Consider the following 16,930-nt stretch of genomic DNA (forward strand, 5'->3'; position numbering starts at 1 on the left):
GATTCTGTTTTCTCCAGCAGTGCTGAGCAGCAAGAACAGAGTAAGGGGCCATCAGGATGCTGGGGCTGCCCTCTCAGGGTGTGAACCAGTTGAAGGTACCTATATGACTGTGTCAGTAATGTCTTCTTTGGGACACAGGCTGTGGGGGATGTGAAACCAGGTGGTGACAGCTAGGCTAGAGAGAGGGGAAGTAGCTTAATTAGCCACTGCATCCCAGCTATGAGCACAGTCCCTGGCTCATAAATGGTGTGTCATAAATGGCTGACTTGGCATGGTGGAGACAAAGAACTGGTTTTGGAGGAAACAGAGGGGGTTGGTCAGAGGTAGTGGTAGGATTTTTGATAGAGTAGTATTTTTGCATTTGTTTTAGTTATGGAGCATTTTTTTTTAGTATGTAGGAATGTTGAATACTGAATATTGAAGCCAGCAGGAAGATGATGCAAGAAAAAGTGAGCCAAGGACCAAAGCCTTTGCAAAGTCTGGTGTGTGTCATTGCTGTTGATGGCATGAGAAATAGCACTACTTATGAGTAGAAGTTGTGAGCTTCAGAGTAGAGGGGATTTTGCATGAGGAAGGGATGTCTGGAAAGGACCTAATGATTCTTAAAGACTGCTTTCCCTACTGCCTAGGCCCTGAGGATCAGGTGTTGTAAGAACTGAATGATAGGCAGTGGAAGAGGTGCCTTCTGAGGAAAGCCAGGTTGGGGGAGACGGTAGGGAAGACATTTGTGAACAGGCTGAGAGTGTGGGAGGCTGCTCAGAATAGTGGGTTTCCCAAAATGGGGGACAAAACAGAGGGCTGCAGCAGTGTTCTTGATAGAGCATGGAAGGATTTGTGTCAGAATCCCTGAGGTCAGCAGTAGGCTGGTGATTATGTGCAGCGCGACAGTAGGGTAGCTACTCTGGAAGGCAGCTATGCTAACCACTATACCACCAACGCCTGCCTAACTCTGGAATAACTTCTGATGCCACTGTGGTCTGCATTTATCAGAGGGGATCTGGATGTGTTGCATTAATTATCCTATTTTCTCCTTATAACATGTTGTATTATTTTTATTTTACAAAAACTGGAACTTGGAAAAGTTACTAGTTTACCTAAGGGTCACACAGTCTCAGGGTTGCAAGTCCAGTTCTTGCTGACGGTGCTGATTTCTTTTGTGCACGGGCCCTTCATGGATGGTCCTGTTCAGAGATAGCATGGGTATAGTCAATGCATTGTCTTGATGTTATTTTGCTGGAAAACCGGCTCATTCCCTGTCCAAACTTGCTTGGTTGTAGCTCTTTATCACCCCCTGGTGGTAGTAATGGTATTGTGGTGTGGTAAGGTGGGAATGCATACTTCCCTAGCCAAGGTACTCACTAAGTCATTGATGTGCTGCAGCAAGAACATTTCCTTTGTAGTGAACATGGCTGTTACCACATACAGCCTTTAACAGCTGTTTATGTACCTGTCTTAACTACAAAGGAAGAGTTTAATATTCACATACCTCCACAGTGTTTAGCTCAGGGACTTTCAAATAGAGTGTGAAAGGAGCAACCCAAAGGGAAATCAGGCTCCTTGGGTTGAGCTCTCTTTTACATCCCTGGGTAACAACACATTCTGTCTTAGTCAGTGCCCAAAGGCCATCCTTTCCTTTATAGTCTGGGATGATTATCTTTCCCTTTTTCCTTTTATCTTTATTATGTACCATTTTCATTGGCTTTTTCCATTAATGTGTAAACATATTTGACTGTCTCCAATTAAAAAAAAGCTTTGGAACTCCCCCCTTCCTCCCACCTTTCTCCCATTCTTTCTAGTTAAGTTTCTTAAGGAAAGGTTTTTTTAACCTCTTTCCTCCTACTCTTTTTCAAACCCACTGCCCCATGGCTCTGCCAATTCTAGCCCTCCACCATAGCTGCCCTTGTGACCACTGAGTAGTAGAGGGGTACCATACTGATCAAGACCCCATGGAGGGCAAAGAATGATGTGAAATGTAAGGCCTCATTGGAAATCTTGAAGGCGATATCCATTCTGAATTTCAGCTTTTTCTTTGCGGTTTGAGCTGCTTTTCTCATGAGCTCTATGTAGCAATAAGGCTGTATTTATTTATTGATGCTGGTTGTTTCTACTAAGCCACATTGGTTAGGCCAGGTATTGATAGATAATATTGGTGTTCTAGAACGTCTTATTGGTCACCTCTCTTCTCTTCTGGATTCTGAATCACTTGAGAAATAGATCCACAGGTTAGATGGGGATCCAAACATGAATTTTCTTAATGGTGGAAGCTGAACTAGAGAATTGTGATTTGGATATTCTATGAGAAATTTGTGCTTTGGAATCTGCTTGTTGGGTAAGTGGGTCTACAGAGCAGACCTACATGCACTGGCCACGTGGAGGCTCTCAGAGCTTGGCTTTTATCACTAGAGAAGGCATTGGTGATTAGTTATTGTATGTAACTTTTGTGTCTCACCTACTTGGTTCTTGGTTCTGTGTCTCACCTACTTGGTTCTCCAGTGCTTCTCTGTCAATCCTCAGCAGGATTTCTGAATCCTAGATGGCAGTTCTTATGGTATAGTGGTTGTACTGTTCTTGCCATAAAATAGAAGGTGGTTTACTGGGTTGAATTTTTATCCAATTAAAAATTCTTGGGACTGTTTCTGACAATTTGTATTATTTTATAGCTAGATTATTTGTACGTATGAAAGGCTCATGCATTGATTAGTTAATAAACTAACGAAGTCAAGCTGTTAGTGTCCTTTCTTTATCATAGATCGGTCTGTTTATTTTTTTCCATTTTAAAGGTTGAATATAAGCTGGGATTTCAAATAGACAATTTTGTGGCTATGGACATGCCCCAAGTCAACATTTCTGTTCAGGGGGAAGTTCCACGCACTTTATCAGGTGAGTAAGAGTCCTCAAAGACAGTTAACACACTGTTTTCAACTATGTTCCCCCTACCAATGTGTAGTGTATCTTATTTGATAGGCATAAGATATATAAGTACTTTGAAAAGAAATTTATGTAAATATTGATTATTTGCACTGTGTTCTTAAACCATTCCACCTTTTTCATCCTTCTAGAGCTGTCTATGCTCAGCTCTTCCTAACGTGGGTACTTCAGAAAGTTTGTGGAAAAGTAGAATTGAAAGACAGTATGACTTTTTCCATGAACTTTTTGAAGTACCCTCATATTTCCTTTTCTGCATTGCCGGCACTGGCCTCTCTACATGAGTCCCTGTGTCTGATCTTGTTCCTCTCATTAATTCTCATATCCCTCACTGTGGCCTGGATGATCATTGCACACTGACATCTGACCATGTGACATCAAGTCCATCAGTGCCCCCCACTCCCATCAGCTGAATACATTCCAGACTCCCCATCCTGTGTACTGGATCCTTTACCATCTGCTCCTACCTGTCTGTCTAGCCTTGTTGCTGCACTTGCCCTAGCATTCCAGCAATTCCAGACTACATGCAGTTCTGATATCCAAGCCTTCGCATGTACTGGTCTCTGTTTTTGGAACCATCTTTTCTTCTTATCTGCTTGTGAACTCCTGTTTATCCTACTTATCCTGTAAGACTCAAAATCTGCACTGTCCTTTTCTTGCCTCCTTCTCTCCCTCCAATTGTAAACTCTTTCTTCTATTCTTCTTGCCCCATAGAACCTTGTTCTTAACTGGTTTTGAATTAATTACACTATCTGCTAATTCCCTTGGTGCCTCGCATAGCATCTAGCACAGGATAGGCACTCAATACATGTCTGAGTAAATGAATTAATTGTCTTATTTACTCTAACTTAACTACTTTGAGCTAACTTTTTAGAAAGGCTCTTGAAGATATGAGGTTTTAAGAAAATGGAAATTTTAAAAAATTCAAGTATAAGCCACAGTGTATTGTGGAACTTTTTCCGGCAGTCTTATTCACTGTTATGAGTGACATGCATTAATCTGAGCTTTAAAAAGCACAGGAAGGTTGGTTAATTTTTATGGGTCAGTAAAGAAATTGAGAAATGCCCATATCTGTTACATTCATACAGATGGTAGAATGATATATTCTAAATTTGTAGAAAAATAATTTTAAACTATTGAAAGATTGGGTAAAGAAATGATATGCACTAAAGTCTGTTATCCTACTGCTACAATTATTGACTAAAGCCAATTTCTATTTAGAAAGACATTGTGTTTTTTAATTCACAGTTAAGAATTTATCAGATTTGTTTAGAGATTTATATTTAATCTTTTCATTAAGAGTAATATATTTTAGTAGTGAGTTTCATTTTTATCACATTATTTTTGCTGTTACTGTCTCTGATGTGTCTGGTAGGGTCAGTAGGGTTTACCTTAGGGTTCTATAGCTTTAGTGTATTGGAGTGGTGGGACTTATGAGATAAAGTGATATATTAAAAGTCATCTTCAAAAGCTGAAAATAATTATCTCTTCATTTATGTCCTGGTTTGTTCTTTAATGCTAACTTTTATATCTGCAATGAATGAAATAATGCCTGAAGCTGTGGTAATCTGAAGAAAGTTCTCTGAATGCTTCTGTATAGTAAATTTATTTAAGTGTATTATTTTTGGTTTTATCACAAAAAAAGTGAATCAAATAATTCCAAAATGTTTAATAGAACCATTTTGAGGCATTAATGTTGATTTTTAGAAAATTAAAATATTTTTTCTTATTTTTTTAAAACAGTGTTTCGGGTCGAGCTTTCCTGTACTGGCAAAGTAGATTCTGAAGTTATGATAATAATGCAGCTCAATTTGACAGTAAATTCTTCAAAAAATTTTACAGTCTTAAATTTTAAACGAAGGAAAATGTGCTACAAAAGTAAGGAATTTATTTACCAAAATGTGTTTTACATAGATGTGAAGAGGTCAAAAATAGATTTTCTTGTCTTTTTACAGATTATAGTTGGAAATAAGAAAAGAAAGAGCACTATCATGAAATTCCGAGATAATCCCCGGAGAGTTTGTGGCCAGGAATTTCACTCAGGCCCCATTTAGTCCTTGCTTTCTCAAAAATCCTTTGTCAGTATTGCTAGGATGTTTTCCATTAGGAGTATGAAATAGTAATAAAGTGGCTGAATTGGTAAAGAAATAAGATAAATCTTATAGAGGACCTTGAGTAACTGAGTGATAACTGTGTTTCCTTTATAAAGTTACTTTAAGGCAGAAGCATTGCTCTGGGGTCAGGTAGGCCTGGATTAGAATGACAGCTCTGCTCTTTTCAGGATATTGGGACAAGTTACTTAGGCCATCTAAGACTCAGTTTTTTTATCTGTAAAATGTGCATAATACATGCTTCCGAGGTTTTTGTTTTGTTTTGTTTTTAAAGATTAATTAGATTTAGCCTAAAACTGTGGATACCATATGTGGGTACTTAATAACTGTTAGTAGTCTTTGGTTTTGAATTATATTATCTGTTACTCAAGAGATCACAGTGGATATTGAAAGAGCTCCTGCATACTAGGTCATAGATCAAAGAATTTTAGAGTTCTCCTTAAAGGTTGTCTAGTCCAACCCATTCAGTTTAAGTTCCACAGAAGTAAAGTGACCTGAATTCACAAGGTCACATAGGTAGAACTAACTAGTAGCTAAGGAAGGAAAAAAAGTCCTAAACTGATTGAGTGCTTACTATGTTCTAAGTGCCTCACATGCATTAAAACCATTTAATACTTACAACAACCTAGGCAGTATGTTCTTCATTATCTACATTTTCAGAAGAGGAAGCTGAGGTTCAGAGAATCCAACCTTGCCAAGGTCAGACAACTAAGTGGTGCTGCTGGGATGCAATCCTGTGCTCTTAGCCTCTTTGCTAAACTGTCTCTTAACAAACTTTCTAATTGAATTAGTGCTGAATGTTATGAAGATACCTGAGGCCAGAAGTGAGTTATAATGGCTAATGTCCAGACACATGCCAATAAAAAAGCTGTGCTGTGTTAGAGTAGACATCTTCAAAATGAAAAGTTAGCACCTTTTAACTTAAATGTTTTTTATATATTTTTCAGTTGTAATGTGTTCAGTTGTATACCTACTTTCAGGTAATTTTAAAGCCAAAGGGGATTTCAGAGACTCTCTAGTACGATCTAGTTGTTATACAATTGATATGAGGAGACTGGGCCCTAGATAGGCCACCTAAGCTTGCATAGCCAGTCAGTGAGGAGTGTAGTATGTTCAGTTCTTGACCTCCAGGGAGGTGGGCCGTGACTGTACCATGGTGCTTCATCTGTTACTCTTAAAGGCAGAATGATGGCCGAACATGGTGTGGTCTGTGGATCCAACCAATGTTAATATCCATTAAGGTTAATCATCAACTGACATTCAGAATGATCCTATACCTATTTCATTTTCTTTCATATGTATGTGAAAATTAACATTAAAATTTCGTGTTGGTGTAATTTTCTACACTGTCATAGACTTAAATTTACTATAGTACCACCCTCTTTATTTGGTGGTCATACTTTGGACCACCCCAATCATCCATTTCATGTTTATGACTCTCACTTTAGTATGTGATCTTAATGTACCTATTTATCTGGTTTTCCAGCCTACTGTACTTCAAAAACTGTGTGCAACAGAAAATGTATCTGTGCTATGTGGCGTGTTAATAGGTGTTACAGGCAAGAAAAAGTTCCTTTACCATATGAGGGTGTGAATTATATAAAGACAAGTTATGTTACTTCAGAACTCCTTAGAGCCTTTACATTCTGCTAACATGCACTGCGAACCTCCAAAGAGACAATATAGTATGTGGCTTCTTGAGTACAGAAATCCTTCCTCATTGAGCATCTATAAGTAACACCCTTTGGCTAACACTGACATAGGCTATTGATTGGATAATTGTAGTGATTATCAGAATAGTAGTGTAGCTTTTGTTATCTTATAAATACCTTGTTACTTAATTCAGGCAAGGTAGAACACAAAACTATGTCAGAGAAAATTCAGAAAATGTAATTTTCCTTAAATGTGTTTAAGGATTTTCATGCAAAAGACTTTCTAAAGCATATTTTGTCTCCTTTTTAAAATGCAGAACTTGAAGAAGTAAAAACTTCAGCCTTGGACAAAAACACTAGCAGAACTATTTGTAAGTATTACTGTATTATCTTTCTCCATATTAGGAGTGAGGAAATGGTTGATTGTGTATGAACATGATTACATGAAGCTTGGAGGCTTTGTGGTTTCCAGTTTGTCAACTGATGACACCACGCTGTTTATTTCACTGATGTTTTATAGGTTGCTATACATCACAGGTCAAATGGAACTATTAGAACATTGAATATTTTGAGAAGTAAAATTCATCCTTATTTTATAACAAGTTAGCTAAAAAATATTTATGAGCAAGAATTTATATCCTGTCTTTTCGAGTGGTCATAATTACAGTATGAACATGAAATATGTGTAAAGTCTTTAAATATGAGCAGAGGGTCAGAAAATCTTACTTGTTGCCTGGACCTAACCCTTAGCCAATTTCATCCAGGTGAAAGTGCAAGCTCAAAGATATGTTGTTTTTTAAATTTTTAAATTTTTTTGGCAGCTGGCTGGCACAGGGATCTGAACCCTTGACCTTGGTGTTACCAACACCTTGCTCTAACCAACTGAGCTAACAGGCCAGCCCAAAGACATGTTATTTAAACTTACAGAGAAGAAACTTAAAGTAGATTTTTATTTTTTGGTATTGGTTGTGTTTAGATACTATAACAGGCTTGGTTTTCCCTTTTCTGACATGAACATATCATTGAGTCTTAAGCTTCCTGAGAGTGCTAATAGTCTTTTAAAGGGTAGTAGATTGTCTTCATCGAAGTAGACTTAAAAATTGGGATGGGTTGGGAGTTTCAAGTATACAAAAGTTCAGAATATGCTTTTAGAAACCCCCATGTGCCCATCACCCAATTTTAGTAATGATCAACATTTTGCCAGTGTTCTTCCACTGATTCCCTCCCCCTTTTTTCGCTTGGTTAGGGGTGGGGTAGAGTATTTTAAAGCACATCCCAGGCATCATATCATTTCACCAATAAATATTTGTGTGGATCTAAAGCCTTTTAAAAAATGCGAAAAACAAAAAACCACAATCATTCAACACCTATTCACTTTGATATATCACATAAAAAAAATTAACAGCAATTCCATAAAAGCTTCTAATACCTAGTCCATGTTCAAATTAACCTGATTGTCTCTAAAATATCTTTTTATAGTTTCTTCCCCCTGAATCAGGATCCAACTGAAGCCTACACACACTGCGTGTGGTTGATATGTATTGTATATTAATCAGAAACCACCTCCTCCTTTTCTTAGTATCATTTATTTATTGAAGAAATTGTGTCATTTGTTCCATAGACTTTCCCACATTCTGCATCCTCCGGGTGTCATTTAGCACGTTTCTCTCTCTCCTATAAGCTGGTTGTTAGATTTCACACTTGATTACATTCAGGACCAACTCTTTCAACAAGGTTAGTTCATAGGTGGTCCCATGTGCTTCCTATTTTATCTTTTCATTACCACAGGATGCACAAAATATCTGGAGGTCCCAAAGTAGACCTTTTTTGAAGGTAACATGATATACTGTCTACTTGATAAAATACTTCATTTGGACTTATCTCTGAGAAGAAAGGAAAAATATTTTTTAAAAATGTCCCTGCTCCCAAAGTTTACTTTTAAAATTCTGGTGATTTTTATCCATTTCTTTAATGCTAGTAGGATATTATGTCTCTCAAAGAGCAGTATTGCATGTTCTTGGCCTCTTTCTGTCTGTCTCCTCCTTGCTCCCTCCCCTTCTCTGCGTTCCTGCTTATCAGTCCATTCAACATTTATTGAGAGTCTGTTATGTGCCAGGTGGTATAACTGAAGCAGAGGATTAAACTGTGAGCAAACAGACCCTGCCCTCAAGGGCTTGTAATATACCGGGATAGATGGACAGGCAATAGGCAGTGACAACATAGCATGGCAAGCTATGATAAGGCAAGCACGGGGGGCTATGGGAACCCCAAAGAGGGCACATAACCTCCTCTGAGGTAGTGAGGGACAGCTTCTTAAGGAAAGTGACATCTGAGACCTGAAGGGTGACCAGGTGGTGGCAGGTGAAGTGTCAGAGTGAGGAAATGGGAGCAGTCCATTGGCAAGCCTGGAAATTGAAGATGAGCTTGGTGCATGTGAGGTATCCTCTGCTCTGCTTGGATAGCACTGCCAACATGCCTTGGGTTCTTTTTTACCCGACTCCTCGCAGGACTAAACAGCCCTCCCATGGCACACAGTCATTCTTGAGGAATGTCATGGCTTCATTCAGACTTCAGCCCAGTCTGGCTGCCCTAGAAGCCATTCGGTCTTTTGCATTAATCTGTTGATTTATTGTTTGTTGATTTGCAGTTTGAATTTTAGAAAGCAATCTTATTCCCTTATTTGCATGTTTTTGAAAGCTATAACTATTATCATTTGTCCTGACCTATTCCCAGAACTCCAAATTTGTGTATCTGTCAATTGGACATCTCCATGTGGATGTGTACTAGGTACTCCAAATTTAACTTGAGCAAAACTAAACTATTAATTCTCATTTCCTCGAACTTATTTTTTTTTTTTATCCCTGTAAAGGTATCATTGTTCAAGTAAGTTCTTAAGCCAAAATTTGATTCCTCTTTTTCTTTCTACCTTAATTAGATCCATTAGCAAGGCCTGTTAACCAAATCCACTTACTTCTCATCTTCACTGGACACTCTTGTCCAAGCCACTGCTGTCTCTTCCTTGAACTGCTCTAGTAACCTTCTAACTCATTCCCTGCTTCTGCTCTTGCTCCCCTCCACAGCATTCTTCATACAGCATGTAGTCACTGATTTTTTTTTAAGTGAACTATGTATGTCATTCCTTTATTTGAAACCTTGCAATGATTTCCCATCTCATTTAAGATAAACCGTAAATTCCTCAGGTGTTATTCAGTAGAATTATGATATGAGCACCCATCATCAAAACTTACATGAATCTCCAGTAACACCAGTTCTGCTTCTGTTTGTGTATCTTCCACTGTGCTCACTGGTATCATGTGTATCTTGTTTCTATGTGTCTTTTCAGTTTGCCTCTGTGTATGTGCATATGTGTGTGTGTGTGTGTGGGTGTGGGTGTGAGAGAGAGAGAGAGAGATTGGGTTATGTTTCCTATTGCTGAGGATTTCTTTCTGTTTCTTTTGTAAATAATATAAAGCTGAATATTACTTTATTTAATGAACAGAGTCTTTAAAAACATAAGCAAAATAGTTTTTATTATTCTCAAAAGAGAAAAAGATTAAATGTTTATTGTTTTTCTAAACTTGTTTGTGGTCCCTCTGTTGTTCCTTCCTTCTCCCGTGAGTGGCCTTGGCAACCAAAAGATGTCTGATTCCTGTAATCAGACATCACTGTTGAGGAAATATGAAGAATCTAAAGATCTGTGCTGTCCAGTATAGTAGCCACTAGCGACATGTAGCTTTTTAACTTTAAATTAATTAAAATGAAATAAAATTAAAACTTCATTTCCTCAGTTGTATTAGCAGTGTTTCAGTGCTTTATAGCCAGAGGTGACCCGTGGCTACTGTGTTGGACAGCACACTATAGAACATTTCCCTTACTGCAGAAAGTTCTGTTGGACAGTACTGCTATAGTGTATTTTATGCCCTGATATATTGTATATATACCATTTGTGAGTGACTATTATACTCATTAGGCAAAAGTTCTATTTAAAACCTTTTTTTTAAATTACCAAAAACACATGAAAAAAATTGTGTGAACTTACACCAACGTACTACTGGTAACTGATCTTATCAAAGAATGGGCACATGAAATGGAAATCTTTTTACATTTTTTGCATATATTGGGTCACAAAGCCATTGGTCATATTTGTTTTAAAAGCTTAATGTGCTTTTCATTTTTATTTCAGATGATCCTGTACATGCAGCTCCAACCACTTCTACGCGTGTGTTTTATATCAGTGTAGGGGTTTGTTGTGCAGTAATATTTCTTGTAGCAATAATATTAGCTGTTTTGCACCTTCATAGTATGAAAAGGATTGAACTGGATGACAGGTATTGTACATATTTTGGGAAGGAAAAAAATAAAAGCACTTATTTGCATATGCATGAGAGCCCCCCCATGCATACTGGTGCAGGGGAAGGAGGGAGGATGATCGAGCCCTAGCCAAAGGAAAAATAAGATGTCCTAGTCACTGCCTTTGTGTTTCTCTGATTTTATTTTTATTTTTATTTTTTAAATTTGTAAAGTTAGGAATTACACTTTATTAGTTATTGGGGAAGAAGTAGAGATCATTTTTTCATCCCCTTTGACATGACTCCATTCAAGACTCCTATTATCTTTTTAAAATAGCCCTGTTTCTTCCTTCTCGTTCCTCCCTCCTTTATTCTGTCTGTCCATCCATCCATCTATCCATGCATCCACCCAGTAAATATTCATTGAGCACCTGCTGTGATTTAAACCATTGGTTCTCAACCTGGTTACACATTAGAGTCACAGGGAAGCTTTTACAGTGTACCAGTACTTGGATCCCACCTTCCAGAGATTCTGGTATAATTAGTCTGGGATCTTGTCTGGGCATCAGTATCTTTCTTAAAGCTTCCTGGGTGATTCTAATGTACAGCTACTTTGAGATACACTGAGTTAGATATTACGCTAAGTGCTGAGAAGACAAAACAGGAAGATTTTGATAGGACTTTCAGAGAGAATACAAGTAGAGTTAGAGGGGTCACTGAAGAGCATGATATTTAGAAGTCAGTATTGATTACAACAAAAAAAACCTCATAAAAAACAAAAAAAGGAAGTCAGTGTTGATATACACAAGGAGTTGCATTTTCTTTGGGCCTTCATAGACTGGAGTTATGCAAGAACTTTTAGGCATATACCTCTGACTGCTGGAATAGTTACTATCCATGAATTGATATTTTAGGTTTCTCTAGTTTTCAGGCTTTCTCTAGGTTTCTCTAGTTCTCAGGTTTCCAGACATTGCCTGAGTAAAAGCAACTTGATATTATCACTCATTTTCAGAGCATAGCCTAATAGTTAAAAGAGTGTGGACCCTGGAGCCAGACCATCTGTGTTGAAGTCTGGCTGTTCTACTTACTAGCTTTATGTCCTAGATAAAGTAAGTTATGCGGCCTCTCTGTGACTCCCTTTTCGTTGTCTATAAATAAGAGTAGGTATGGTGTGAGGTTTCAGTGAGAAAATACTGTAAGCTCTTAGAGCAGAGCCCTGCATATAGTAAGTTGGATTATTATGATTTTTTTTTTTTTAGAAAGTTGCAGTGTGCTAGTAATTATGGACAAATTTCTTCTTTAGCTCTTTCCTATCCTACTTGTGGTTATTTATAAATGCCAGGCAAGCTAATGGTGGTGACCGGAAGGTTGCCATCCAGCAATTTAATAGCATTTAAGGGACATCTGCTTCTTCTCTCTCTGCATAGGGGCTACAGAGACAACACTGTTTCCATTCTGTTGAGTGTTTTCTGTTTGCCAGTACTGTATCAAGCCCTTTACATGTATTATCTTAATGCTCACAGCCACCTATGGGCATGATATTTACTCCTTGTCTTAAAGGTGAAAAACAGGCTTGAAGAGATGAAATAACTTTTCCAGGATTGCACCGTTAGGACCAGGCAGAGCAGGAGGGACTCATCATTGCAGTAGCTGTAATAACTCAGTATTGTTTGAAGCACTTGCCGTGTGCTTTACATTCATTAGCTCCATTAATCCTCACAATAAGCCTGTGAGGTTTGATGGAACCTGTAGCTTCGTGGAATTCTCTGGATAGGGATGGTGGAGAGTTCTTCATTCCAGGCACTCGGGAGCCAGAGTCCTGTTATAAACAGAGCTTCTTTAGAAGCAGAGAATAAAACTGCCTGAGAGGTGCTTATGTCAAGGGCAGTTGGGGCCCATGTATGTGGCTCTCCCTGTTTCAAGGCTGCAGATTGATCTTTTCAGTCTCTTTGTTATGCCAGATGAGTCTATCCTGGAGAGGCAAAGCTTCCGTCCACATTCACCCTAAAGTCCTTCCACAAAGGGGTTGGTCTGCAGCATGTCCACACTGTAGTCTCTCTCTATTAGTTTGTGACTGTGGGAACGTTCATTTCTCTTTTGTGGAATGCTTGAACTTGTTGTTTGGCAGTATTTTCATTTTCCTCTTCTAGTTCCTGTTATCTCCACCACCCCACAATTCTTGCCATTACTGGTGACAAGATCCCTCTTTATTTCTCTTTGTGTCTATATCCAATGCCTAACAGAGTATCTGACACTCTGAGTAAGATACCCAGCTGAATGGAGAATGAATAGAAGGAAGAAAAAAAACATTTTATTATACCACAAATTCTTTGCCTTTTTCAGTATATGTCAACAGCTCATGTCTGAAGCAGCCATTCTGTCTGGTTTATTTCTATTCCAGGGAAGTGTGGTTTTTCTCTATTCATTGATTGACTCAGTGTTTATTGAGGGCTGGCTGGGGTTCACTCGGGCCCACCTGGGGCTTATTGCGCCAAGCACTGGCTAAAGTGCTGGGGAGGGAGGAGTGAACAGGCACTTTTCCTGTCCTCATGGAGCTTATAGTCTGCTTGGGTGAGACAGACGTTAAACAAGAAATCCCTGCTGGAATGTAGGCTGGCTTCCTGAGGGTAGGAATCTGTCGTGTTCACTGCTACATCCCCAGCACCCAGCACAGGACCTGGCCTGTTGTAGACACTTAATAAATATTTGTTGAATAAATAAATAACATAGGAAAAGTACAAATTGTTATATTTGTTTTGAAGGAAAGTTATGATCTTTGTCCAAAGTCCTAACTTCATTCTAAAGCAGGGTTAGTATTTCTATAACTAATCTTACTTGCTTATGAAAATCAAACAAGATAATTTATTTAGACTAGTTTTAAACTGTTAAGTGGTAGCAAATATACATTTTAATCTCATTTTCCACCTCCTGTGATGTAGCTATGTAGGTGTTGACTTTAGTAAGTGTCAGGGGTAGGTCCCCAACTGCTCCTTGCTTCTCTCATAACAGTTTTTTGGTTCCAAAGAAAGTTTGTTCTGATCACTTAGATAGTGCTTTGCTTATTGTAGGGATCCACTTAATGTCTGTTGAATGAATGAAAAATTGACATAGATGTACCCGTAACACCTTTGAAAAGACCTGTGCAGGCTTTTCAGAAATTCTGAGGTGGTACAAGACTGCCACCTACTGTTCAGTTAATGGAGAGAAGTAGGGTCTATGTATTTATTCAGCCATCAGTGATGATGGTTGTAGGTAATATTTAAGAAGTACTTTTACATATGTCATACAATTTGATCCTCACAAAAATCCTATGAGGTAGGTTTTCTTAATCCCATTTTATGGGTAAGTAAACTGAAGTCCTTTATTTCCTCCCTCTTTGAGGATGGTCATGCTTCTATGCCCTCCCCATTATTGAATACTAGACTTCTAACAACTTTGGTTCCTAATCTGATCCTTGAGTAGTAGTTAGAACTGCAGAAACAGTTTTCCTATAGTTCCTTATCATTCTAAGGATTGGGGATGTATACTATTTGTGATAATAAAAATAATTAGTAATAATTTATAAATGTGTTTGAGGGCCAGGCACTGTCCTAAATGCTTTACTTGTATATTTTCCTGTAATCCTTTTAGCAGTCTTGTCAGGGGGTAGTAGTATGCTCCTTCTATCTATGAGGAATTTGAGGCTTCAGCAGATTAGTTTACCTTAGGTCATACAGCTAGTAGTAGGTGGTGTTGGCAGTTCTGACGTCAAGGTTTATGTGTTCCATCTCTTTACTGTACTGCCCCGTAACCACTTCATGTATAAACCCATATAGATCAATTCTTGAATAACTTCCAGCCTAAAAAGCTATTACAGAATTCTGGCCAGGTGATAGCCTGATGAACCATTGTTATATTCTCTTTGAGTTGCAAAGTATCTTCAGCAAAGTTTCTGGGGAACAGGGCTTACTGTGGTGCCACGGGAAGAAGTAGATAACCATAATGATCGGCATCTCAAAGGAAGGCATGCTGAGTGGCCTTCATTAGACAAATATGTATCTTCAGATGTGTGGTTGTGCTGAACAAAATGGCTTGCATATAATAAGTGCTCTATCTTAATTTTTACTGTGACTTTTCAGAAGTGTTGTAATAGCAGATAATAGTAGATTGTATTATTAGAGATAAAAAGGCTGCATAGGGACTTACCATGCTCATTGCCTGGATTTTATATACTTAGCATTTTTTAGATATGTTTGGGCTCTTGAAATTAATAAAATAGAAATTGATCTATAAGTGTTGCTGATTACATAGCATCCCTTTGTCGTTATGTATTTTTTTAATCACAGTTTTTGAAAATGAAGAACTGTCATGTGGGAAGTGGTCAGTTAAAAGATTTTGCATGTTTAGGAAAGTTGGAGCCCCTGATTGGGCTCTGCTGATCCTGTAGCTAAGGGAGGCATGGAAGGACCATCCTGCAATCTGGTTTCACACTTCATGCTGAGTTTCTATGCTTCACATCTCCCCTGCTACAAAATTAACAAGGGCTGAGGCAGTGAGACTGGAACGTGCCCAGGGGTGACCTGGGACAAGGTTGCTACCCACTGAAAAGACAAAAGTACATGTTTGAGAAGCATTAGTTTGTAGTAATCTTGAACACAGGGTTAGCAATTATTTGAGCCTACCATGTTCTGGGTCTCCTGTATTGTTTAGAGAATATGGTATAATGTAATGCTTCGAATACAAGAGATTTCTGAGAAGTTTCATAAATTCTAAAAAGGTGGGATTGTGGAAGTACAAGCAGCAAAATGTATGTAATTAAATAAACTTGAACCAGATATGATACTCCTTCCCAAGCTTTGAGCATGTTGGCACATTTGATTTGGTTTGATATTCCCTCATCTGTAGGCTATTTGATTTTGGACCATCATTAAAAGAGGCCTTTCTGCTCCTTTTCTAAAAAGCTGTCTAGTTGAATGGCACGAGTTCTTTTCTTGAGAAATGATCCATAGTTCCCTAACACAACACATCTTTATATGAGATTGAAGACTTCTATTTGAGGTGTCTGAGGCCTAGTACCTACGTTTCTGAATAATTTTGATAAGATGAACTTGCTTGGTGATTTTAAGATAGGAATGAAAGAAAAAATAGAGCTGTACGTTCTGAAGCAGATTAAAATTTCAATATGGAACATTGTGATGGAGATCCATGCATTATTGTGATCGCCATCAGTATTTTAGGCTGGTTATAGTGGTGACATGCATTTTGTATGTATGGAAAAAGGAAATTTCTCATTGAACCTGACTTGTCAAATATTTCTCTCTTAATCGTTTTTAGCATCAGTGCCAGCAGTAGTTCCCAAGGGCTTTCGCAGCCATCCACCCAGACAACTCAGTATCTGAGAGCTGACACACCCAACAATGCAACTCCTATCACCAGTAAGAGTTAATTTAATTCTGAAGCCAATTTGCTAATGTTGTCTATATCTGTTTGGCAGTAGTCCTCTCTGGTTAGTGTACTTGTGGGATGTGTGTTCCATGTTGTGTACATAGTATCTAACATGCACAAAATCAGGCACAATCTTCAGCTTTTGCTTTTTAGAGCATTAAAGGAAACATTTTAAAATTGGGGTATTGAAAACAAAATTTAAGTTTAATTGCTGGAATTGGTTTTGCTTTGGTGAGATTTCTGTAGGTTAATTATATTAAAAGAACTACTAAAATCACTTTTATAGAAAATTGCAATGAAGATTTTTCAGGTAGTTATGTGGAATAAGCCATTGAGCTGCATAAAGACAGAGACTTTGGATTTTAATGAACTGTCTGATAGTCTTATGGGCCATGGTAAAGGCTTTATTTACATTGTTTTCTTATTATATGAAGCTAGCTACTATTGGAGAGTTGAGAGCATGGTATCAGATTTCCATTTTTTGAATAGGAGTTTGGTGAAAGTTTTCACACACTTTAACATGTAGATG

At 38.1% G+C, this 16,930-nt stretch overlaps 1 protein-coding gene across 3 annotated transcripts in view; it reads left to right on the top strand.

The window, feature by feature from the left end:
- Window positions 1-16,930, top strand: part of RYK (receptor like tyrosine kinase) — a 105,467-nt gene that overhangs the window by 39,381 nt on the left and 49,156 nt on the right. For all 3 annotated transcript variants that reach the window (XR_010024870.1, XM_063113875.1, XM_063113876.1), the window contains exons 3-7: window positions 2,781-2,880; window positions 4,669-4,803; window positions 7,006-7,059; window positions 10,872-11,016; window positions 16,291-16,391. Coding sequence is in view for 2 of the 3 variants with exons in the window: in XM_063113875.1 (XP_062969945.1) it covers window positions 2,781-2,880; window positions 4,669-4,803; window positions 7,006-7,059; window positions 10,872-11,016; window positions 16,291-16,391 (535 nt within the window). In the remaining variant the exon portion in view is untranslated. The remainder of the gene's footprint in view (window positions 1-2,780; window positions 2,881-4,668; window positions 4,804-7,005; window positions 7,060-10,871; window positions 11,017-16,290; window positions 16,392-16,930) is intronic.

This window comes from Cynocephalus volans, chromosome 11, assembly GCF_027409185.1.
Source record: "Cynocephalus volans isolate mCynVol1 chromosome 11, mCynVol1.pri, whole genome shotgun sequence".
Classification (NCBI taxonomy): Eukaryota; Metazoa; Chordata; class Mammalia; order Dermoptera; family Cynocephalidae; genus Cynocephalus; species Cynocephalus volans.